We start from the raw sequence: 25,913 nt of genomic DNA on the forward strand, positions 1-25,913 counted from the left end.
CCTCCCTCCCTCCCTCCCTCCCTCCTTTCTTTCTTTCTGCTTGTACTAATTCTTTCTTTCTACTTTTTCTCCCTTTTATTCTGAGCCCTGTGGATGAAAGGCTCTTGGTGCTGCAGCCAGGAGTCAGTGCTGTGCCTCTGAGGTGGGAGAACCAACTTCAGGACACTTGTCCACAAGAGACCTCCCAGCTCCACATAATATCAAATGGCGAAAATCTCCCAGAGATCTCCATCTCAACACCAGCACCCAGCTTCACTCAACGACCAGCAAGCTACAGTGCTGGACATCCTATGCCAAACAACTAGCAAGACAGGAACACAACCCCACCCATTAGCAGAGAGGCTGCCTAAAATCATAATAAGTCCACAGACACCCCAAAACACACCACCAGACGTGGACCTGCCCACTAGAAAGACAAGATCCAGCCTCATCCACCAGAACACAGGCACTAGTCCCCTCCACTAGGAAGCCTACACAACCCACTGAACCAACCTTAGCCACTGGGGACAGACACCAAACACAACGGGAACTACGAACCTGCAGCCTGCAAAAAGGAGACCCCAAACACAGTAAGATAAGCAAAATGAGAAGACAGAAAAACACACAGCAGATGAAGGAGCAAGATAAAAACCCACCAGACCTAACAAATGAGAGGAAATAGGCAGTCTACCTGAAAAAGAATTCAGAATAATGATAGTAAAGATGACCCAAAATCTTGGAAATACAATGGACTAAATGCAAGAAATATTTAACAAGGACCTAGAAGAACTAAAGATGAAACAAACAACGATGAACAACACAATAAATGAAATTAAAAATACTCTAGATGGGATCAATAGCAGAATAACTGAGGCAGAAGAACAGGTAAGTGACCTGGAAGATAAAATAGTGGAAATAACTACTGCAGAGCAGAATAAAGAAAAAAGAATGAAAAGAACTGAGGACAGTCTCAGAGACCTCTGGGACAACATTAAATGCACCAACATTTGAATTATAGGGGTTCCAGAAGAAGAAGATAAAAAGAAAGGGACTGAGAAAATATTTGAAGAGATTATAGTTGAAAACTTCCCTGATATGGGAAAGGAAATAGTTAAACAAGTCCAGGAAGCACAGAGAGTCCCATACAGGATAAATCCAAGGAGAAATACGCCAAGACACATATTAATCAAACTGTCAAAAATTAAACACAAAGAAAACATATTAAAAGCAGCAAGGGAAAAACAACAAATAACACACAAGGGAATCCCCATAAGGTTAACAGCTGATCTTTCAGCAGAAACTCTGCAAGCCAGAAGGGAGTGGCAGGACATATTTAAAGTGATGAAGGAGAAAAGCCTGCAACCAAGATTACTCTACCCAGCAAGGATCTCTTTCAGATTTGATGGAGAAATTAAAACCTTTACAGACAAGCAAAAGCTGAGAGAGTTCAGCACCACCAAACCAGCTTTACAACAAATGCTAAAGGATCTTCTCTAGGCAAGAAACACAAGGAGAAGGAAAAGACCTACAATAACAAACCCAAAACAATTAAGAAAATGGGAATAGGAACATACATATCGATAACTACCTTAAATGTAAATGGACTAAATGCTCCCACCAAAAGACACAGACTGGCTGAATGGATACAAAAACAAGCCTTTAATTGTTGTGTCATATGAAAAGGACTGCTGTACAGTAGAACCAGAAGATGATATACACATCACAGTCTTTGTGCATTGAGTGCCCTAAAGCTAAACAATTCAGAGCCTGTGTGGCAACACAAAATAGTGGATCAGATAGAGACAGAGACAGAAGACAGAGACAGACAGATGGATAGGTAGATGGATGAGCCATTCCTTGGGAATCTTCGTCGTGGTTGTGAGTTGTCTGAGGAGGCCAATGATGCAACTAGTACATTAACCTGGCTCTTTAAGTAGCTCATTGAGATTGTGTGTAATGTGCTACTAAAGCTGACAGCTAATCAGCCAGATTAATAAACAATTTTAGTTAAGGTGTTGATTCATCATTGTGCAAGCTTACTTTTCCAGCCTTTAATGCTAACATTGTTCTTGCCCTTGTTTATTACTGTATATTGTGTTTTTTCTTGAACTGTACCAGCAGTGCACCTTTAACCCCCATTTGTATGAAATGACCCAGCCCCAAATTTGATTGAATCAGAGGTTGAAACCCTGATTCAAACTGCAACAACCTGAGATTCATTTGCAGGAATTAAGAATTGGGACTTGATTGAGATACTTTCTTTTTTTTAATTTATTTATTATTTATTTTTGGCTGTGTTGGGTCTTCGTTTCTGTGAGAGGGCTTTCTCTAGTTGCGGCGAGCGGGGGCCACTCTTCATCGCAGTTCGCGGGCCTCTCACTATCGCGGCCTCTCGTTTCGGAGCACAGGCTCCAGACGCGCAGGCTCAGTAGTTGTGGCTCACGGGCCTAGTTGCTCCGCGGCATGTGGGATCCTCCCAGACCAGGGCTCGAACCCGTGTCCCCTGCATTGGCAGGCGGATTCTTAACCACTGCGCCACCAGGGAAGCCCGAGGTACTTTCCTAAACGGAGGATAGGTTGGTATATTTTGTCAGCCACATTTTCTCTCATAGCTACCCAGGAAGCACAGAAATCTAGTCTGAAGGGAGACAGAGGGGTAGAGAAAAGAGTTCCATACCATGACCAGTAATTTTATAATAAATTGTCAATTTCCTGTTATCACAGAAGCTGGTTATATGTGGATCTTTCTGCAACCAAAAGAATCTATCACACTATTCATGATTTTACAGTTCAGACTTATTAACAATAAGAATGACTCGAACTTTGTCTCTGGCATATTATAATAAGGTCCCAAGAGCAAAGCATCTATTCTCTTGCGCTTTAAATGATTTTCTTTTTCCCAAATTGAATAACTTCCCAGAGAAATGGCACAAATGAAAGAATTTATAAACATCTGCCTAGCTCATGTTATTGGTTATTTGTGTAAAAATTTGTCTTATTACTCACACAAGCTTGTTTTTTTACCCTTTGGAAAAGAATAATCTATGATTTCCTGTACGTAAAAGAGCCAGGGAAAATTTTTTATTCTGATCTAAGTTGTTTCTTCACTTTTAATTATAATACCTACTATTGCCCCAATCAGCCAAGAAAAATCTGACCTGGTGTAAAGCTTTAGAATAATTTTGATCAAAAAAAAGTTTCAATAGCAACAAGTCAATCTAAATCAGAAGGACTGTTATACTCCCTTAAGTTATTCAAGAGATACAGATAAAGAAGTTAATAAGATAAACCTAAACAAAGTTTGAAAAACTATAAAATGCCTTATAAAGAAAAGTCAAATTTGACTTATTATAAAGTCAAATAGGAACATTTTAATTTTATTGTATATGATTAATTTAATGGATACAAGCAAAGGCTAGGAAATCCCTTAGTACCTCCCTCTATTTATTTTTCCAGCAGTGTTTGTATGATTTTGAATTCCAGAAGAGCTGTGAGGTCTTTTCATCATGGTTTTTTTTTTTTTGTTTCCGGGGAAGAAAAATATCTGGTTTAGTAGTGACGTCTGGTGTAAGAGATTGTATTTCAGAATATTTCAACTCATCTTTGGGTCATTGACCTCAGGTCTGAAAATTGCAAGATGTTTCCTCATGTAGCTTGTTCTTTGGAGCACTTCTCTTTCATAACTCTAGTTTCTACCCCCAGGCATTCTATTCTGGCACTGAGGATTTACCTTTTCATCTCAGGGAATTTTGAAGGATTGTAGACCTGTATCAGAGTATCAAGTAATATTGTGTTAATCTTTTATGAAAAACTCTAAGTTCTTACTTCAGCTTCTCTCTTCTCTAGAATTTTCATCATAGCCATTTTTATTGTTTCTTATTCTTAGTATTAATAGTTTCCTATGGTGGCTGGTGATGATTCTACTGGCTTATTTCTCCATCATTTTTTTGTTCTTTACAAACACTGAAAGGATAAACACAAACTGAGGCAAGGATATTAGCTTTGGAAGTGTTTGATTCTTACCTGGAAATTGAAGTACAGTGGTGAGGGTTGGCAGGAAGGAATTTACTGGGATTGTGGGACGAATAGCTATGGGTGAGTTAAAATGATAGTGCCAGAGAGGTAAGACAGAGAAGGCAACAGGGTGGCTTGGATGGTAAGAGGAGGGTGTGCATAAAACATGTCCCAGATAAGGGTTGGTCACCTGAGATGGTGTGATTATGGAAAGAATTGAGTGGTATAGGCTCTTGGTGTTTACCTAGATACACTCCTTCATGGTGCACAGTTCAACATATTTCCTGGCCCCTCTTGTACTCAGTCATGTGACTGAGCTCTGGCCAATGAACTTGTAGTTCTGATCACAACATATCCCATGAAGATTTCTACTCTCTCTCTCTTTCCCAGGCCACTCTGCTAAAAATGAAGGATTCTGAGGGTCTGAAAGATGATGCTACCACAAGATAGAAGGAGCTGGGTCTCCTAAGTCATTGTTTGGAGGGGAGGAATATTGAATTTTGCAAAACAAGAAATAAACTTAAGCCACTGAAAGTTGCTATTTGTTTCTTACAATAGCTAACATTAATTATCCTGATTAACATAGTATCTCTTTGGTTATGATATTGTCTTTGATGTTGTCACAGTAAGAGAATAAAAGAAAGAATAAAGAAGCCGAAAAATATTACTCAGAGAGAGAATATTCAAGGGGAGGGGGGTGGGTTGAAGAGCAGGAGAAAACAGATGGCATCGGGCATGGAGGGCCTCCCTAGATAGAAAACACTTTGTGGATGTACTGATCTAATTTTAGAACTGAGCAGGACACCTCTCAATGGACCTCAATTTGTATAAAAGTAGACTGACTTATTTTTGACAACTATAATTAAAAGAATATCTATTTCATACAACTGTAAATGAAGCACAATCTATTAAGTTTATTTAAAAATATAAGATAGGAAAAAATCAAAGAACTATAAAGTTCTTTAATATAGAAAAAGATTTTTTAAAACAATACTGAGTTATGCTACATGTATTTCAAAATAGGAGAGGCTGGAAGCTGTGAGCTTGCTGAGTAGAGGGTGCTGTGAGGATGGGAACTGTATGAGGAGAAGGTGTGGATTGCATGCAGTTAGATATGAAGCATGCTGGGCCTGGGAGTCCAGAGAAAGTGGCAGAAGAGGACCCGTTTTTCCCTTTGCTTTTTAGTACTTAAATACAGTGACTTAAAAGTCAGTTTCTGTGCAACAAAAGAAATATTTAGTGATCAGATTTGGAGCAGTTATTTGAAATTTCCAAACATCTGAAGGGTAAAAAATTAGAGCTAACAGTTTCTTTAAAATATAGAAGTTTTTTTTTTTTTTTTTCTGAAACATATAAAAAATCCAAACATCTAAAATAATACCCCAAATGTTCACTCTTCGGTGAATAACCACCAAATATATGTCATTATCTTTAAAGTATGCTAACATTGTGGCACGCACTGATTGGGATAAAAGCACTCCTTTGTTCCGTCTATAAACTGCCAGTGACAGACCTTTCCTGTGGGTTGGAGCTTCCCTTTTCTTTTCCCCCTTGCTTTCCACACACAAATTCAAGATTTCCTTAGGCTGAGAGGGAAGTCTAAGAGCTTATGAGTAGAGCTCCCCAAGACTCTAGCGCCCATGGCTCCAGTGGTCCCGAGGCTCATGGTGGTCACTGTGAGTCAATCACTGAGGTCTCCTAATATCATCTACGGAGCAGATTATAAAAGCAGGTAATTTCCTCCAGGAACAGGGTGTTCAAGGTCCTCACCTCAGTCTAAAAATCTCACCAGCCAGGGGTAGGGGTGGGTGGTGGAGAGAGAAATAGGTAGAGCACAGAAGATTTTTAAGGCAGTGAAAATACTATGTATGAGTTAATAATGATGGATTACATCATTATATATTTATCCAAACCCAGAGAATTACAACATCAAGAGTGAACTGTAAGGTAAACTTTGGATATTGGATGATTATGATGTGTCAGCGTAGGTTCCTCAGTCCTAACAAAGTACCATTCTGGGGAGTGATGTTGATAATAGGGGAGACTATGCAAGTATCAGGGCAGGAGGTATATGGGGAATCTCTGTCCCTTCCTCTCAATTTTATTGTAAACCTAAAACTGCTTTTAAAAAGATCTCACTAGCTATAATTGTTTCACTAGAAATTGAGCAAAAAAAAAGAGGTGTCTTAAATACCACCTGTGCTAAATTCAGGGCTAAAATAATTTCGAAAAAGCTATATACTTTCTCTGATTTCAAAGATAATACGTGTTCTTTGTAGAAAACTTGAAAAATACACGAAAACCTAAGAAAAAATGGAAAATCTCCGAACACTATTAACTTGTTTTATATATATATGTATGCTGTGTGTCTGTGAAGATGTGTGTAAATATATACTTACATTGTAAGTGTAATATATAAATGTATATGTTATATATTTATATACATATAATATGGAAATATATTTTTATATTTGCATATATGTAAATATGTAGAATTTTACTGTATATAACTTTGTTAGCTATAAACTTTGGTTGTATTATAAAAGTTGTCTTATTCATTTTTTTTTAAATAAATAAATTTATTTATTTATTTATTTTGGCTGTGTTTGGTCTTCGTTGCTGCGTGGCGGGCTTCTCTAGTTGTGGTGAGCGGGGGCTACTCTTCGTTGCGGTGCGCGGGCTTCTCATTGCAGTGGCTTTTCTTGTGGCAGAGCAAGGGCTCTAGGCGCATGGGCTTCATTAGTTGTGGCACATTGGCTCCATAGTTGTGGCTCATGGGCTCTAGAATGCAGGGTCAGCAGTTGTGGCGCACAGGCCTAGTTGCTCTGCGGCATGTGGGATCTTCCCGGACCAGGGATCAAACCCGTGTCCCCTGCATTGGCAGGCAGATTCTTAACCACTGTGCCACCAGGGAAGTCCTATTCATTCATATTTTTAAGACACTCTAAAAATATTCTCTCTCAAGTGACTTCACAAGAGCTTTCTTCCTACATTTATTTCACTGTCCATAAAATTTGTACCGTAGAAGGGCACGTATCATGTGTAAATTTCTAATCTTACCCCTGTTACATTTTTCTTTAAAACAAATGATGGTCTCTTCTTTGAAATGAAGCTTTAGAGTTATTAGAGAAAACTGAACTACAGCTCATCAATGTCATCGAAAGAAAGCTTATAAAATCTTTTATTATGTGTACTTCTTCGCATGCCATGAACATACGTACTGCCAAGGTGGTCATTGTAGAAGCCATATTTTAAAAAGCCTACCTATTTGGGAAATTCATTTGGGAATGAATTTAATAGTTTGCACCATTGTCTATGATTCTTTTACAGTTCCTGAAGGGTCAATTACTGCCTGAGGGGAATCAGGGTTCTCCCTGTTTTTCCCATAATAAAAATGATAAACGATAAACCATTTTAATGGTTTCCTATTTTATTGGAAACCTTGGCACTGTCAAAATCTATTTATAAAGAATGCTCACATAAGTCACTTGTAAATATGTGATGACATGCTGAGCTTAATTTTTACTTTGCCTTGAAGCAGGCAGAGTGTGAGCAATTCCCCACTCTGCTTCACATTACACAGTTTAGTCCTAAAACAGTAACCAACTATTGTGTATTCCAAAAGCCATACAGGGCCTTGGTTTCTAAGATTGTACCATATGACAACTGGAATCGAGTTGATGAAATGCATGAAATTTATTATATATCCGATTGGCATTTTTCCACTCTGAAGGTCTAAGTCTTCAGCAACTATGCTTTGGAGGTGTGGATGCAAAGAGAAGTACAAATCACTGAAATTAAAAGGCTTGTCATCTTTAGAGAGTTTCTAGCTTGTGGTCTCAGTGTTATTTATTGCGATCTAAGTCCTGCAAAGAATGGCTGTTCTCCAAGGACAGCAAAACAAATAGCTAAAGTGCTGGAAAGTGAAGGAATCTTTTAATTCCAAATGGACAACCCTGTATTCTAGAGATAATATTTGAGCAAAATACAAAATCCACTGAACTTTGCCTATAAACATCTGTTGATTGGATGAGATAGGAGTATATAATCTCAAGTACGGTACCATGAAGCCAAGAAAAGTAAGCAGTTGTATGTGTTTTAATAGAAAATATAAGCTACTCTCTTGTAGAAATGAAGCAGCAGGCTAAATCCAATAGAATTTTAGAAAATTTTGGGCGTTTGCAAAGAGAGCTTTTCAGAGTAATCAGTGAATAATTCTGTTTCTAAGCTCACCTTTAAGTAAAATAGGCAGACATTAATCTGCCATTTTCCAACACAAATCTTTTGTGTTCCAAATTTGTCAGATATTTTATAGTGCTTTTGTCTTTTACTCCTTGACTTCAATAATTGTATTGCAAAATAAATCCAATTTACCTTGTCTTTAAGATGATGTTGGGGGTAGGAGTTTATTAATTAATTAATTAATTTTTGCTGTGTCGGGTCTTCGTTTCTGTGCGAGGGCTTTCTCTAGTTGTGGCAAGTGGGGGCCACTCTTCATCGCGGTGCGCGGGCCTCTCACTATCGCGGCCTCTTTCGTTGCGGAGCGCAGGCTCCACACGCGCAGGCTCAGTAGTTGTGGCTCACGGGCCTAGTTGCTCCGCGGCATGTGGGATCCTCCCAGACCAGGGCTTGAACCCGTGTCCCCTGCATTAGCAGGCAAATTCTCAACCACTGTGCCACCAGGGAAGCCCTACCTTGTCTTTAAAGCATGTTCAATTCCTACTTTATTTCTAATAACTGCATCTACTTGTGACCCTTCAAAAAATAAATTTCTCCACCTGTTGGGATTCATTCCTTTTATTGTTTGCTCTATTATGAAAATCCAGTATATGTTCTATACATTTTTCTTTAGTTGTAGAGTATACAATTGGTCATATTTATTTGTATAAGTTCCTTTCAAGTCCAAGAAAGTAATTTCCTTATAGGGTTTCCTAGCTATTAACAAGCATAGTCTACTAGTCTGAATGTCATAAGGAAACTGATCACTGTTTAAATAAAATAAATCATTATTAAACTATGAATAATTGTTTGGACTTGCTAATTTGTTAACCCCTAACAACTACCTCAGAGAACCTAAAGGGAGGAGGAGGAAGAAAGGAGGGGAGGAGAGGGGAGGGGAGGGGAGGAGAGTATCCCAAAACCTCCTGAGCTGAGGAGAGAGCAAAGAGGTTCATCCCATCTCGCCTCTTGTCTCTATCTTATATCAAAATAATTCACCCACATACAGAAAAATCTTGCCTGTCTTTACCAAAAACACAACTTGCATTGAGAACACTTACAGTTAAGTGTCTTTCTGCCTCATCTACGCTGAAAACATAGTTTGTTGGTGAAAATCCTAGAAGGTGGAAAACACCAACTGCTTTTCACTTCCCTAAAGGCAGTAATGGAGTGGAGGTATTTATGAAATGAGTTTCTAAAAATCCAGTGTGGATTACATACCCCATATTTCAACACTCAGTGGGGAGGATATAGGTGGGAACGGTGAAAGGAAAAAAAATTACCTGGTATTTCCAGCTACAAAGTGGAAGTGATGTGAGGTGAGAAGAACATGCTGACCGTTTTGGTCCTTTACTTGTTCTGAGCACGATCAGCACACAAAAGTGGGCCTTTCTGGCTCTCAAATATCCCCAAGCACCTGAGGCACAAATGCAGGTGCCTGCATTGGGGCAGCTGAGGTTGGGAGGGGAGAGATTCTCGTTCTGGGCTGCAGATCTCCAACGTCAATCTGTTCTCTGGGGACAGAAGACCTTCCTTGCTGTGAAGAAGTTAGTGTGATTGAATACTGTAACAGTGCCTCTAATGCAGTAGCTAATCCAATCTAAGGGTCAACATCTCTGTGTTAAGGAGTAAACTGCAATATTTTAGAGCTGCTATCAGCCTTAAACAAACCCTAACGATAAGATAAAAACACAAATAGAAACATTTTCTATTGCTCTGCTCTCCCTGTCTGGCTGTCTAGCCTCTAATGCATGCTTTTGTACTTGAGCCTACAGCTCATCTCCAGCAGATGAATCATGATCAGGTGGTGACTTAGGCTCTCAGGAGAACTGGCTGAACATCACCCATCTCCATTTTTTGTCTTTTTTCTCTTTTCTTTTTGATGAGCAAGCAGGTGCACTTCATCTTAATATAAGCTAAACTTTTATCAGAATCCTTATTTTTTTTCCTTTTAAAAAAAATTGAAGTCTAGTTGATTTCCAATGCTGTGCCAATGTCTGCTGTAAAGCAAAGCGACTCAGTTATACACATGGAGACATTCTTTTTTCATATTCTTTTCCATTGACTATAGTTCCCTTGCTATACATTAGAACCTTGTTGTTTATCCATCAGAATCCTTATTTATAATCAAACTTTCTCATATGGAGTGAAAAATGTGATATACTTTATTTAAATGCATGATTTTATTTATTTTATTTATTTATTTTAATGTTTGGGTTTTTTAAAATAAATTTATTTATTTATTTTTGCCCGCATTGGGTCTTCGTTGCGGTGCGTGGGCTTCTCATTGTGGTGGCTTCTCTTGTTGCGGAGCACGGGCTCTAGGTGCGCAGGCTTCAGTAGTTGTGGCGCACGGGCTTTGTTGCTCCATGGCATGTGGGATCTTCCCAGACCAGGGCTCGAACCCGTGTCCCCTGCATTGGCAGGCGGATTCTTAACCACTGCGCCACCAGGGAAGTCCAAAATACATGATTTTTATATAAATTTTAAGAAATTGTTTCTCATATAAAATAAGTGTGCCAGTATGAGGAAAAGGGGAAACGGTAAATAGGAAGACAAAGGGTAAAGATCCAAAACCTTCTTTACTATGTGAGCAGTCTTACAAGCTAAGACAAAAAGAGAGATTTTGTAGAATTAAACAAATGTTTTTTCTCTCTTTCAAAATATTTTATACAGTTCTAATTTACAGAGTTTTAAAATACTTGGACCAAAGATAAATTCAAATAAAATCTGTTCATCTTTCTGTTCATCCTTCCAATCTGGCAATTCTGTTATATAGTCTATAGCATCTACACAGGCAAACTGTGATTTTTGAGCAATTTATCAACTATTTTTGGCTGACTTTAAAATGTTTATTTAAAAAATTACTTGTTTTCTTCAAACATATTTTTGTCCTTTGCCAGAAAGAAAGTCTACTTTCCACAGATCAGTCTTTATCTTGGATAATGACAAGAAACAATGACTTTTGACTCATAATCTTTTGGGTTGTCTTGAGAAATCACGAAGTGGTTGAATATGGGAAGGTCTTGACTCTTATTCATAATCAGTTCTTAACAGCATGGGGTAAAGGCATGCTCAGTTATGAAGATGATAGTGTGTTCTTCTGAACCTTGGACACTAACAATTAATCTGGTAGACACTGACTTCTTAGCTTCAGAGTACAATTAGTCTTATTCCCTTGGCTCACTAAGATTAGAAATTATATGTTATCTAGGTTTGAGTGTTACAATGCAGACCGTTATTTCAAATATATTTAGTACGGGCGTAATGAATCAACCATGAAATGACACATATATACTTCTTTGACTTCCTACTGTGGAACCAATTAAGTATGAGAAAGATTGTAGATTATAACCCTTTGGTTACAAAATATTCATGCATATGTAATTTCCCACACAAAGCCCTTATGACTAACAGGTCATGGAATAACAATGAGATATGAAGAGTAAACATCACCTCTTGTTGTCTGTTTACTTTTGGTTTGGCCTCCTCCTTGCCTAGTAAGCCTTAAAAAAACTATCCTAGTTTGAAACTTGTTATATAGACTACTGCCAAAATGAAAATGACAAGTTTTTCATAGTCTTCAGTGGTTTTCAAGACTCCTTGGATGACTAGGAAGCAGCATGAATTACATATATATAATTCAACAAATTATAGCTTTGGAAATGAAAGCTGTTGGTAACGTGAAGATGATACGGCATCTGATTTGTGCAATAACTGCCATTCATTTGGATTCTTAAAGGCAAAACATCTGTAACTAAAACTATAAAAGATCAAGAAAAATTATTCTCTAATTAGCTATCCGAATAGGGTAATTATTTTTCAGTTGAACAAGTTCTTACTGGTCATCAATTTTGTTCCAGGCATTGTGCTAGGTGCTCAGGATACCAAAACGAGTAAGACGTAGTTCCTGCTCTTCAGGAGCTTACAGGCAAATGTGCGTTTCTCTTTTGGGGCTCTGCAGATGTCATTAGGGGTTCTGTGACAGGTTAACTAGGAGTTCCAGAAGAGACTGGAAAACATTTAAAAAAATTGTTTGAACTTCCTTCTCCATGCAATGCTAGCACTTGCAGTGAAGAACAGTGAGCAAGCAGTCCTGCTAACAATTTGAAAAATTGTTTATTTTATTGTGGTAAGAACACTGAACGTGAGGTCTACCCTTCTTACAAAACTTTAAATGTACAATACAGTGTTGTTGCCTATAGGTACAATATTGAAGAACAGATCTCTAGAGCTTATTCATCTTGCCTAACTGAAGCTTTATGTCTGTTTACTAGTAACTCCCCATTTCTCCCTGCCCTCAGCCCCAGGCAACAACCATTCCACACTCTGATTCTGTGAATTTGACTATTTTAGATACCTTATAAGTGGAATCGTGCAGTATTTTATTTTATTTTTTTTTGGCAGTACGCGGGCCTCTCACTGTTGTGGCCTCTCCCGTTGCGGAGCACAGGCTTCGGACGCGCAGGCTCAGCGGCCATGGCTCACGGGCCCAGCCGCTCTGCGGCATGTGGGATCCTACCGGACCGAGGCACAAACCCATGTCCCCTGCATCGGCAGGCAGACTCCCAACCACTGCACGACCAGGGAAGCCCTCCCAGAATTCTTTTATTCGTTTTTCAATCTCTCTTTCTTTTCCTCCTTTCCCTCCCTCCCTTCCTTCCTTTTTCTTTTCTGTTTCTCTCTCTCATGAGCATACACCCTTACCTTTGAAATAAATATAATCAAATAAGTGATACTGAAATGATTTGCATTGCCTCTTCCCTTCATTCTTATTATAAAACAAATGGTATCAATACATTCTTAAATTTTAAAAAAATATCAAATCTGTGATTTTGCTCAGACTCCTAAAGGCTAGTCACAGGGAAGAACATAGTTTACTCTGCTTAAGTTGGAATCCTTTTATCTGTTAGAAAACAGTGAGTACTTATCTTTTCTCACAGGACTAACATACCATTTCATGCCCTGCAAATGCTAACAGCTTCCTTGAGCTGAGTCTTTCTAGGGACTTCAGCACTAACCCTGGTGCTCACAGCACTGCCTAAGCTATTGGGCCCCATTGCTGAGTCCCTGGCAGGGGCAGGCTGGGCACTGAACTGAAGCATCCCATAGTGCTCCCAAGGACCATGGCAACAGTGTTTGATAACTGCATCCCACTGTCATAGATGATGGGCAACAAAGTTATTCTCCATTTGCTTCTTTTCCTGAAACCATGTAAGTTACTTAAGTAAAAGATGTTTATTAACCATAATTGTTAAACTCTTTTATCTCCAGTGTAGTAATTTTTAATTAAGAGGGTTGCCAAACTTGTCAGGGTGATTTGAATAGTTACAGACCACAACAGAAGTAAAGTTTCTTCCCCCTCAGGGCTATTATTTCTTAAAAATACTGTGCATGTATTCATTGTATGTGCTAGTATGTGTTATAGTTTAATAAAGCATCTGGGGCTTTCTAGATTTTTGCAAAGGTGAGTTTGGTTTTCTATTATGATGTTGAAATTATTTTTATGAGTGAAAAGTTTAGGTACGTGAGATGTATTGAATAACAACATCAATGTACCAACTAAATCTTACCAATAAGAATATCATTCACCTTTATTTCACTAGTCAATTAGACTAAAAGAGATTCAAGATAATGGAAGAGTTCCAAGCCTCAGTCACTTGGTCCATTCTTTAAATATGTTACTTATAGGCAATGTGGTCCTTTGACTTACATCCTGCTAGAGCAGTACTGGGGAACTGAGTCCATGCCATTAACAATTAAAAACCACATGAAACACAGAATTTCCCATGTTGCTTTCTCTGTTCCTATCAAGGTCAGGCTGTCTAGAGGAGATCCACTCTGCCACCCAGCTGCTTTGAAAACTCAACATTACCTACCGATCTGATTGAGACCTACCCTCAAACGATCTACCCAGAGTACTTAAGGCTAAACTCAAGGTGGATCTTAAGTGCTGGTAAACACAAGGCTAAGTTGTTTGGGAGCTATATTCCTGAATGGCATTTTCTTTTTCCAGCCATACCCCCACTGCGTATTTAAACTTCTCTGGTCAGATTTAGGAACCATGGAAAGTATTAATTAAACCCTAAAACACCTCAAGAGATTGAAAGCCAACACAAAGATACAGTTCCAGGGTGGAATTCGTTCTGTGTTTTGCTTACTATGATTTTCATTTGCCTAGGCTCCCGTCTTGGTTGGAATTCTGTGGGCTCTACTGCTGCTCCATACCTCAAATGCATACCTGTCTGCACTTGCATCCAAATTAGGAAAATCCTTCTTTTTTGCCTTAACATTTTTAAAAAAAAAAAAAAAAAAAAAAAAAGTTGAGAAAAAAACTAAAGCAACAAGAAAAACAAATTTTAAATAGTTACAAAAGTGCAGAAGCAGAGACATTTCCCAAAGAAATATTAGGTGTCTACTGACAGAGGGAAGGAAATGTCAAAGAGATGGGATGAATACACAGTTTCTGTCTGAGGGTGATAAAAATGTTTTGGAAATAGAGGTAATGATTATACAACATTGTGAGTATAATTAATATCACTGAATTTAAAAACTACATTTAAAGATGGCTAAAATGGCAAATTTGGTGTTACACATATTTTACAACAATTAAAAAAACCCAATATGAGAACCTACTGTATAGCACAGGGAACTCTACTTAATCCTCTGTGGTGACCTAAATGGGAAGGAAATTTTAAAAAAGAGGGGATATATGTATACGTATAACTCATTCACTTTGCTGTACAGCAGAAACTAACACAACATTGTAAAGCAACTATACTCCAATAAAAATTAATTGTAAAACCCCCCAATAATCAAATATAATCAAATACCACTAAATTGCACATTTTAAATGGGTGAGTTGTATTGCATGTGAATTCTATCTTAATAAAGCTATTTTAAAAATGTCATGGAGAGGGGCTTCCCTGGTGGCGCAGTGGTTGAGAGTCCGCCTGCCGATGCTGGAGAAACGGGCTTGTGCCCCGGTCTGGGAAGATCCCACATGCCCCGGGACGGCTGGGCCCGTGAGCCATGGCCGCTGAGCCTGCGCGTCCGGAGCCTATGCTCTGCAACGGGAGAGGCCACAACAGTGAGAGGCCCGCGTACCGGAAAAAAAAAAAAAAAAAAAAAGTCATGGAGAAAGGGAGCATAAAACCTCCTGAAAAACAAAGATCACAAGGTGTTTTAGTTCTAGTCTTCGAGTTTTCATTTTTAAGACTTTGGTTTGATCTGCTTCCTCCTACCTGGTACTATCCTTCCCTGGCTGATGTCCCATCTCACTCTACATTGAGAGGAAACCGGATGGCAAAATATTGCTGCTGTTGGAATATGAAGCTTATTTGTTTTAGCACTGCGGCTTCTAGAAATCTTGCCCTTTCCTTCTAATGTTTAAAGAATCATGCTGATCAGTGGCAGGAGTTTCTTTTGATTCTTTATCAAGATGGCGTTTGGGATAACAATAGAAATTCAGTAAGCTGAAATAAGAAAGGTGTCTGTGATTGGTCATGTTTTTGGCCAGATTTTCCCAAATTCTGACAACACGTAGAAATGAAAATAGCTACTGACAATTGTCTTTGTTAGAGAATTCATTATGGTGTAGTTATAATCCATTTAGGCACTTCAAAAATGCTGATAATAACTTTACCTTAAGTGACAAATAGGAATCGAGGAATCTGCAAAAAAAAGTTATAGTAATTATGACTCATGGATTCCACACCATGAAATCTCACATTTCTGTAATCATTATCTTAGCCTCAAATTCATTAAAACCTATTAACAATTTTAAAATGCTTATTACCAATTTCAAAATTTTCATGTTAAATTTTTATTTTACAATCAATTCCATCAATTGCTTCTTATTTTGGAAGAGACTACAGTACAATGCTGTAGGTTGAGAGAGACACTAACTTATTTGTCATGTAACGTAAATTCAATCTTATTAGCACCATTTCTAAACTTCCTAAAAAGGATTATAACTCTGCCAATGATGCTGCCTTTGTCTTTTAGGCTGTTTGATTTTGTTGTGCAGCTTCTGTTTCCTACCTAAAAAGTCACTGATCAAAGCTTAATATACGAGGAGATGGAAGTAGGGGAGGACCAACAGGAAGAAGAAAGGAGAGTCATTTTATAATTCATCAAGATCAGTAATGCCACCTTATTTTATAAAAAATAAAGCCATGCTTCACAGTGATGATAGAACACTTGGGTGTTTTAATTATGGTTTTAAGTGAAATGATTAACAGAACAAAATTTTCCCTTAGGCAGATTTTCAAATTTTTTCTTGAAATGACTACTGATTTTCCCCCAAATACTTAGGAATTCAAAAATAAAAGGTCAAAAAGGCTTTCTTAGAACAAACTTGTTCTGTTCTTAATGATTCCTCTGGAACCATAGTCAATGAAATCATCTTGAACATAATAGGGTTTGTTCTAGGACAGACTTGCTGATTTCTCATTCCAAGACAAAGACTGAAAAATCCAAACCAAGAAATATTTCTCCCAAACAAACTCTGCACTGTTTGGATGATCCTCTTCTTAGCTGTACTAAAATGCTTGATGGAGTTATTTTTAACCGGGAACAGAACATTCATTCTGGAAAATGTTCAGATCCCTAATTTCTTTTTTAATTTTTTTTGTTTTTTGTGGTACGTGGGCCTCTCACTTCTGTGGCCTCTCCCGTTGCGGAGCACAGGATCCGGACATGCAGGCTCAGCGGCCATGGCTCACGGGCCCAGCCGCTCCGCGGCATGTGGGATCTTCCCGGACCGGGGCACGAACCCGTGTCCCCTGCATCGGCAGGCGGACTCTCAACCACTGCGCCACCAGGGAAGCCCCAGATCCCTAATTTTATAATGAGCAGAAATACATACTTTTGATGAAAGACTATGTAAACTACAGTACTCCGTCGACACTCAGGTACAAAATCAACAGACAATACATTTTACAGTTTTTAGGAATGAAGGTGAAGTCTTAAATCTGGATCACCTGTATCAATGCGGGAAGAAATGGGGTGCTGGACATCATCTAGATAGAGTTTGTTTCTTTGCTCAGGCACAGTATTTCCTCATAAATAATGAGCCTGGGTCATGCCAAATGGATTCTATGGTTTTTATTGATTGTTATTACTTTTATTAAACAATGTTAGCCATGTAGCATCATTAAAAAACAACTAATACTCTTGGAATATGTACATTCTATTAACTGAGATGCCAATCCTATTAACTGATACAAATCAATCCAGTCTTTCATTATAGCAGTTAATTTTCAGATTGCACAAAGATAAGTAATTTATATTCCAAACACAACAATCACCTCTGGGTTAGTCATCCAGTACAATTCACAGAGTCCTATTATACGGCTGCATGTACTTAGAAAGTTTTAGCACAGAGCCAATACAAACAGGGAAGTACCCTCATTCTAATGGTTACTGAGGTGCTAGAGGTGGGTGTCGGCGATGGGGATCCTTCTGAGTTCTACGATCTGGGAGTCAGTCAAGGTGCCTCCCTCCTGGCTGCCTTGACCAGATTCATTATCACTGACACTGATACCAGCTCCTGCAATAGAAAAAGAATAAACACAAAACGCCCAACTATTAGTCCAGCAAATTAACGGTCAAGTTACAGTAAGTCAACACACGTTTACTTCTATTATATTAGTAAAAAGTGAGCTATACATTTAGAATAAATATTATTAATACCTAGCAATTATAAAACTGTATTTTAAATTCCTTTTGGTAGTTTTTATAAGTACAAATTAATTTCTAAAGACATGAATTTGGCTTCTCAATCTTTTTTTCTGTTTCTACATGGCTGACAGGTATAACTTACTCCAAAGAATAGCATTTCTTAATGGGGGGATTACTAAAATAAAAAAGATCAGGCAAGTTGTTAGAATTTTTCAGCAGGGGGGTAGGATTTGCTGTTAGAAAACATATAACCTCCAACCCTACATGTACCAAACCTAGTAAGTCCTTCAGCTGAGACTCAGTGTGGCAGGCATCCGAGAAGAAAACTGTGCACTGACAACACCTGGTATCATATCAGTGCCCAGAAGACACTGGCTCTCAATGACTCAGATCTGCTCCTAAGATAAAAATAATTATGTAACACAGTGCCAAAACAGATCCGCACAAGAATCCCACAAAGCTAGCTGTTAACTGAAGATAGCGCCTGGAGTCTCTGTTTTGAGGACGCTCCACTGTTTACTACTTTTTTCACAACTCAGAATAATTCAGAAAACTTGACACTATGTTAGACTAACACCTTGTTGTTTTCTTCTGTAATGTGCAGAGGAACACATAAACACACACACACACACACACTCTCTCTCTCATGCACACACACACACACACACACACACACAAACACACACGGACTAGGTATGTGGTCACAGGGTGTGCTGTTGGCTGAATCACCAGAGATTACAGTTCCCAGCCCCACCCCCTCTGCTGGGCACAAGACTGCAAACAAGAAGGGAAGTGAAAAACCAGTTGCCTGGGCAGCTGAGACTTCCCTATCTGTCTGACATGTAGGAAAGGCAATTCTGCAGTTAGTAGCTATGGGAAGATAGTGGATTAGCTTCTTCTTAACCTGTTCGGAGATGGAAGCACGAGCCCACTAATGACCTTTTTCTAGCCAAACCCTCCCTCTTTTGGGTCTCTGTCCTTCCCACCCTCTCTCTGTTAAAGGCTGCTGCTGAAACCCCATTTCCTGGCTTTGTTTCTCTGACACTGCACTGGCCCATCTCATCCACTCATCCACTGACCTGTTGACTCTTTATTTCTTTCCTTTTTTAAATAAATTTATTTATTTATTTTTGGTTGCGTTGGGTCTTCGTTGCTGCGCACAGGCTTCCTCTAGTTGTGGCGAGCGGGGGCTACTCTTCCTTGTGGTGCTCGGGCTTCGCATTGCAGTGGCTTCTCTTGTTGTGGACCACAGGCTCTAGGTGTGTGGGCTTCAGTAGTTGTGGCACGTGGGCTCAGTAGTTGTGGCTCACGGGCTCTAGAGTGCAGGCTCAGTAGTTGTGGCTCGTGGGCTCTAGAGTGCAGGCTCAGTAGTTGTGGCACATGGGTTTAGCTGCTCCGCGGCATGTGGGATCTTCATGGACCAGGGCTCGAACCCGTGTCCCCTACATTGGCAGGTGGATTCTTAACCACTGCGCCACCAGGGAAGTCCTCTGTTGACCCTTTCCAAAGCTATTCTGCTTTCTTTTGCATCTCCTCCTGCGGTCTGACCTCTGGAGGGCTTGTCTTCAGCCCAGCTTCAAGGCACGATCCACCTGATTCTTGCCTGCTCTCTAGCCTAATGTCTCACTAGAGCTGCTGGTCACTCCCTTTCCCCACCGTGTTATTATTCAAGCATTTCTGCCTAGGATGCTCTTTCCCTGCCCCCTCAATGCTTTAGCTTGGCTGCTTCCACTCTTCCTATAAATTATCAACTCAGGTAGTATCCCCTCTGCTACCCTTGGAAACATGATGATTCTCTTTTAAAATTTCAGATTCTCCCATTGGATTATGTCTCTTAGCTAATAGGACAGTGCCCAGCACACTGTGAGTGTTCAGTAAATGTTTGCTCAGTGTATTAATAAATTATGCTCTGCATCCTAGTTCTTGAAAATTCCTCTTCCATTTGTATTGCCTGTTCTGTTCCTCTGATCCATTCTGCATTCCACTGCCTTCTCAAGAACAAACATTAGTTCCTATTGTCAACTGCGTCAGCCTGGAACCCTCTGCCTTGCCTTTCAAGATACTCCTAACCCGGCTGGACCTCACCAGATAGACATATTCCAACTTTTGCCCATTGGAGAGCTTTCTCAAAGTGATTTCTCTTGACTGGTCCTGCAGTGCCATGTAAATCCAGCCTGAGCGTCTTCCTACCTATCCGTCAAGGCCCATTTCCACACCCTTTCACAAATACTTCTTTCACTATTCCTTCAAGCAGGGAGCTGGAGGATGCAATATTTGAAAAGAAATGTCCTAGTTTATACCTGAAAAAATTATTAATCCCATCCCTTTTACTCTCTTGAATTGTCCTGGTATGGATGATAAATTGTAGGGTACCTCTATATATAATGTACATGTAAGTCATGAAGCAAAACATGGCAAACACCTGTGAACTCTTTCCTCAATTAAGAACTAGCATATTACCAATGACAATGTATATTCAAAAATTTAGTTAGTTGCCATGATTTAAAAATGAATACATTTAAAATAAAAAATCAGATTTGGGGTTTCTCTTTAAAAAGCAGAAGACAAGGCAACACTGGGCCTGTATTTCTGGATTATATAAAACAACAACCACCAAAACATGGACCAGGTACTACCTTTTGGTATGCCGCTGTTTTTTATCAGCTCTCTTGAATCAGTTATGGTGTTTGACCCTACATGTGAGTAACATTTGAGTTTGCCACACTGCCTTTGAAGGACAAAGGGCCCATGTTTCTCTGCCAGGGAAGCAGAGGAACTGTCTGACTTAGAAGAACCTCCAAGTGGACCAGTGACACATTGCCATTTTATAAAGAGAAGGTGACTGAGGCCCTGAGGCCTATAGCAGCTTAGATCTCGGTGAGTAACAGAGTTGCCCAATATGGGGTCAACTACAGAGAAACAGAGAGGACCCCAGCATTAGCACCAGGGAAGAGTGGGGTTTAATGAACAAATGAGCACCGACTTCCTCTGATTTCAAGGTTGGCCTGCTCTAAATGCCACTAGGAATGCATAAGCACCTGCCCAGCATGGAGACAAAGCACACTAGAAGTTCTGAACTAAGAGCCTGCTGAGCAGACTGTGAGGGACGAAGCACACTGGGCTGGAAGGTTCAATGTGGGGTGCAGCTTTACAAGCGACTGGGTGTCACCAGCTTGTTCAGTAGCCCAGAGCCCTGGAAGATGTCAGCAAGTTCTAGATACAGCCTCCCCTGAGTCACCACATCTGTATGATCCACCTCGTCCTCCTTTTCAATTTCCTCGCAGTTGACATAAATGCACAATACCCAAATCCTAATCCCTTGCTGAGACTCAGAAAGGACACATTCTACATACAAGTATAACACGGCAGAACTGGGAACACAGCCCAGGTTTCTTGTCTCTTTGTAATTCATTCAATGGTCTAGGAAGGTATTTGGCAGTAAGTATCCTGATTTTCTGCAAGGTATTTTCATGCTTAAATTTTAAGCCAAAAATTCACGAAAAATCCAGCAACTGTGATTAACAGTTAACTCTCCCCCTTGGTAGACTGAACGGGCAATGTCAAAGGAACTACAAGTAATAATTCACATTCATCTAGAATCTCTCCTTTCCTCAACATTTCAAACATGCTTTAATTAGGAAAGCATGATTATTAGTCCTGTTTTACAGACATAGGGACTGAATGGGGATCAGAGGTGTTCACTGAGTTGCCCACGTCACACAGCAGGGAAGTCACAGAATGAAGATATCCAACCGGACTTCTTTTCTTTTTAAATTTTTTTAAAAAAATTTTCTTTGTTTGCCTGTGTTGGGTCCTAGTTGAGGCATGTGGGGTCTTCGCTGAGGCGTGTGGGATCTTTTGTTGTGTGGGCTCTTCCTTATGGTGCGTGGGCTCCTCTGTAGTTGTGGTGTGCGGGTTTTCTCTCTGTAGTTGTGGCATGTGGGTTTTCTCTTTGTAGTTGTGGTGTGTGGGTTTTCTCTCTGTAGTTGTGGTGTGAGCTCCAGGGCGTGTGGGCTCTGTAGTCTGTGGCATGTGGGCTCTAGTTGAAGCGCGAGCTCAGTAGTTGTGACACGTGGGCTTAATTGCCCCGCGGCATGTGGGATCTTAGTTCCCTGACCAGGGATCGAACCCGTGTTCGATGGCAGATTCTTTACCACTGGACCACCAGGGAAGTCCCCCAACTGGACTTCTGACCCCAGACGTAGGGTGTTGTCTTTTACATCCTACAGCCTCTTATGGGGGCAGCTCTATTCGTGTGACTTCTTTGTCCCACAGGTTTCACGTGTTCATATTTGTCTATAGAATAAATTTCAAACTCCTTGGCACACATTCAAGCACGAACCTCCCTCACTCAATAGTTATGGTGCAGTGAACACCCAGGTGTTACACAACACATTATGAATAGTTAAAACTGTTTTTAAACATAACAACAAATCGAACCCAACAAATAATTTATACCACATACTGAATTTAAATTCTGCCAGACACTGCGGTAGAATTTTCACATAGACAATCTCCAAACTTCATGAAAACTTACAATAAGAACACTTATTTGATGGGCTTCCCTGGTGGCACAGTGGTTAGGAATCCACCTGCCAATGCAGGGGACACGGGTTCGAGCCCTGGTCCGGGAAGGTCCCACATGCTGCAGAGCAACTAAGCCCATGCACCACAACTACTGAGCCTGCATGCCACAACTACTGAAGCCTGCGCTCCTCGAGCCTGTGCTCCGCAAACAAGAGAAGACACTGCAATGAGAAGCCCACACACTGCAAGGAATAGTAGACCCCGCTCGCCCCAACTAGAGAAAGCCTGCGTGCAGCAACAAAGACCCAATGCAGCCAAAAATAAATAAATAAAATAAATAAAATTTTTAAAAAAGAACATTTGATAAATGAGGAAACTGAAAGGTTGAGTTCCTTACTGAAAGTCACACAGGTAGTTGACTGCAGAGCTAGGATTCCAACACAGAGCTCTCTGAACCCTCTTTGAGCCCATTCTTATTTTCTATGGCCTTTTAAAATGCGGACGTGATACAAAGGTCATACTCCTTCAATCTTCTTCTGAGGAAAAAAAAAAATCAAAATCTTTCCAAATTTGGGCTTCCCTGGTGGCACAGTGGTTAGGAATCCGTTTGCCAATGCAGGGGGCACAGGTTCGAGTGCTGGTCCAGGAGGATCTCACATGCCACAGAGCAACTAAGCCCGTGCACCACAGCTGCTGAGCCTGCGCTCTAGAGCCCACGAGCTACAACTACTGAGCCCACGTGCCACAACAAGAGAAGCCACTGCAGTGAGAAGCCTGTGTACTGCAACGAAGAGTAGTCCCCACTCGCTACAACTACAGAAAGCCCGTGCACAGCAATGAAGACCCAACGCAGCCAAAAATAAAAAAAACAAAACAAAAAAACAAACAAAACGTTTCCAGTAGGGAAACGTTTACCATGACTTTAGTGTCATTGGTCTGAGGTAAAATAAGGAAGTTAAGGGACTAAGGATGATGGAGAATCAGATTAGTCCCTCTGGGAGAAGCCCCTGTGGAAAAACACCCTGTTTCTAAGCCCAACAGGCTCCCAGTTTGACATTTTCTAGAGTCTTGTCAGCTTTGGATCAACATAAAAATGCCATGATTTAAAAATGAATACATTTAAAATAAAAAATCATTTTTATTACATTAAAATAAAAAAAACACTTCTTGTTAGGGATGTAAATAGAATACATGCCCCTCCATCCTGGACTCACACTCTGTGTAGGCTGAATCTGTTCTAGTTAGCTCTCTACCTTCTCCTCTTTCCTAAATGGAGGCTGTCCCAGGGTGACTGTTCTCATTCTCCCACAGTCCTGGTTGGGGACACTGATGATACATTGGAAAGTTCTATTAAAATAACTAATAATAACCATGGCATCACTAGTCTAGAACTGAGTGTCTCATTTGCCTGTGGAGAGGCTGATGCATTTCAAGAACAACTAATTGAAAGATATGATGTCCTCTTTTTAGAGTGAAATGTGAATTTCTCATAGAAAGATAATTTATTTTAAAAATGAAAAAAGGTCAAGTGTTTTCCTTTGTGTCCTTTTTTTTTGCTTTAAGGAATTCAATATGGCTAAAATTCAAATGGAAAAACAAGTCCATGAGTGGCTTTGGGACAAGGGCTTCTATTTTATACCAATTAAATGAATTTCAAACATAAAATATATTACATTAGGATAAAATTCTGTGTTGGGAGTAGAATGGTAATACAAGTTCAAAGAGAAAAGAGCATAGTGTAAAATCCCCAAATGTAAAAGAAAAGCTTTCTTGTACATATTTAAAATAAAATGAATAGCAGTGGGTATCAAATTGCTCTGGTACTTAGGCCCTTAAACCCTAAAATTTATAATAGAAATGACATTGTTTGATTCTATTTAAACTTATGAAAACCTTTGGATGTTTATTTAGATATATGCAAAGGGTAATATAACTTTTCAAAGTTGTTTAGGGGTTCAGATGAAAAAGACTTGGAAGTCCCACTGTTCCCAGTAGTTGACTTGGAGTGGCCCGCAGTTAAGGTGGACCTGAGATAGGTCAAGGTTTGCAAACTCAAACATCACAGGTGCCAGGGAGGCTCACGTAAATCATTGACACAGGTCGTCTGGTGGGCACTGGACAAACTAAAGAGCTCATGTCCTGTCTAAAGGGGCAGCCATTACTCAGCTCCAATCAAGCAGTGTTGTGTTAGATTTTAAGCACTCTATTGGTAGATTTTTTTTAAAAAACATATTCTGGATTTTTACAGGATATCTCTGAATTTTAAAATTTTGCCACAAAAAATTGTTAAAGTGCAATGAAGGTCAAATAAAACTCCCTGTTGGTCCACATCTGGCCTATGTATCAATTGTGAATTCCACTGTGGATGGAGTGGCAGGTGGACTGCTCCTTTGATTTGACCATATTGTATGATGGAAAGCATCTAGGGGGTGGAACTTGATTATTATCGTACCTTTTCTAAAAATAGAGGGGGCCAGTGTTAGAGACTGCTATTGTGGTCTTTTAAAGTATTTACTTCCTAAAGAGTTTAGTGAACTCTAAGGAATGCTAAACTCAGTCTATAAGTAAGTAAGTCATTCCATACATTCCGGAATGGAAGGCATTTAGTACTTGTTATATATATATAGGACCCAGATCTAATTTAATTACGTCGCAAGAATTCATTTTATGCTTCCAGTGCTGTAACATCAACTCACTGCATTGCAGTGCTGGGGACATAATCTACCCTGGGAACTATTTGTAATCTGAAAGCCCCCTTTCAGTCCTAGCTCGAATGGGCATTCTATACAGTTGTTCCTTCCTCCTTCATGAAACTCTTCTCTCCAGTTTTCATGCTGACCATGCTACAGTGTCCTCTGTGGGACCCTCTTCTATTTACGCTTAAACGTAGGTATCATCTCAGATGTTCTTCTTGTTCCTTTTCCTTTCTCGTGTTTTCCCTTCTTCCCTCTCCCTCCCTCACTTCTTTTCTTCTCATCTCTTAGCTTCCACTCTTCCAGACTAAATTTATTCATCCCCATAGCTTCAAATGTAATCTCTGCATGATGCCTTTCAGACCATTACTTCCAACCCCGATCCCTCGCCAAAGATCCCAACTTGACTCCTGAAGAGCCACCAGGCAGAATGATCAAATTATCCAAGTCTGAACTCATCAGTTTCCCCTTGAAAACAAATAAACAAGCAAATGCTCTATGTATGATCCCTCAGTCACCTAGGTGAGAAGCAGGAGCCTTTGGTGACTGTCCTCTCAGTGTTTCCTCAGCATTCTTCTTGTCCTTTTTCTTTCCACTCACCAGATTTGAGGTCTAAACCTTATTCCCTGGGACCATGGTAAACACCTCTCAGCCTTTCTGATTTTGCTTCTAAATTTATTCTTCAGACTTCCCTAAGAGTTATTTTGCCTCAAAACCAGTGGGAACATGTTGTGCCTCTCCTCAAAAACCTCGATGGCTCACTGAGTTCTATAAAAATCCCATCCCTTAGCATGGCAT

The 25,913-nt window shown here is 39.8% G+C and overlaps 1 protein-coding gene across 1 annotated transcript in view; it reads right to left on the reverse strand.

Annotated features, from left to right (window-relative positions):
• Positions 1 to 17,310: 17,310 nt before the first annotated feature.
• ADGRV1 (adhesion G protein-coupled receptor V1) overlaps positions 17,311 to 25,913 on the reverse strand; it is a 565,763-nt gene continuing 557,160 nt past the window's right edge. The window contains exon 90 of the mRNA XM_060009164.1: positions 17,311 to 17,764. Within this exon, the coding sequence (XP_059865147.1) occupies positions 17,646 to 17,764 (119 nt within the window). The 3' untranslated portion in view covers positions 17,311 to 17,645. The remainder of the gene's footprint in view (positions 17,765 to 25,913) is intronic.

Source organism: Delphinus delphis, chromosome 3 (assembly GCF_949987515.2).
Source record: "Delphinus delphis chromosome 3, mDelDel1.2, whole genome shotgun sequence".
Taxonomy (NCBI): Eukaryota; Metazoa; Chordata; class Mammalia; order Artiodactyla; family Delphinidae; genus Delphinus; species Delphinus delphis.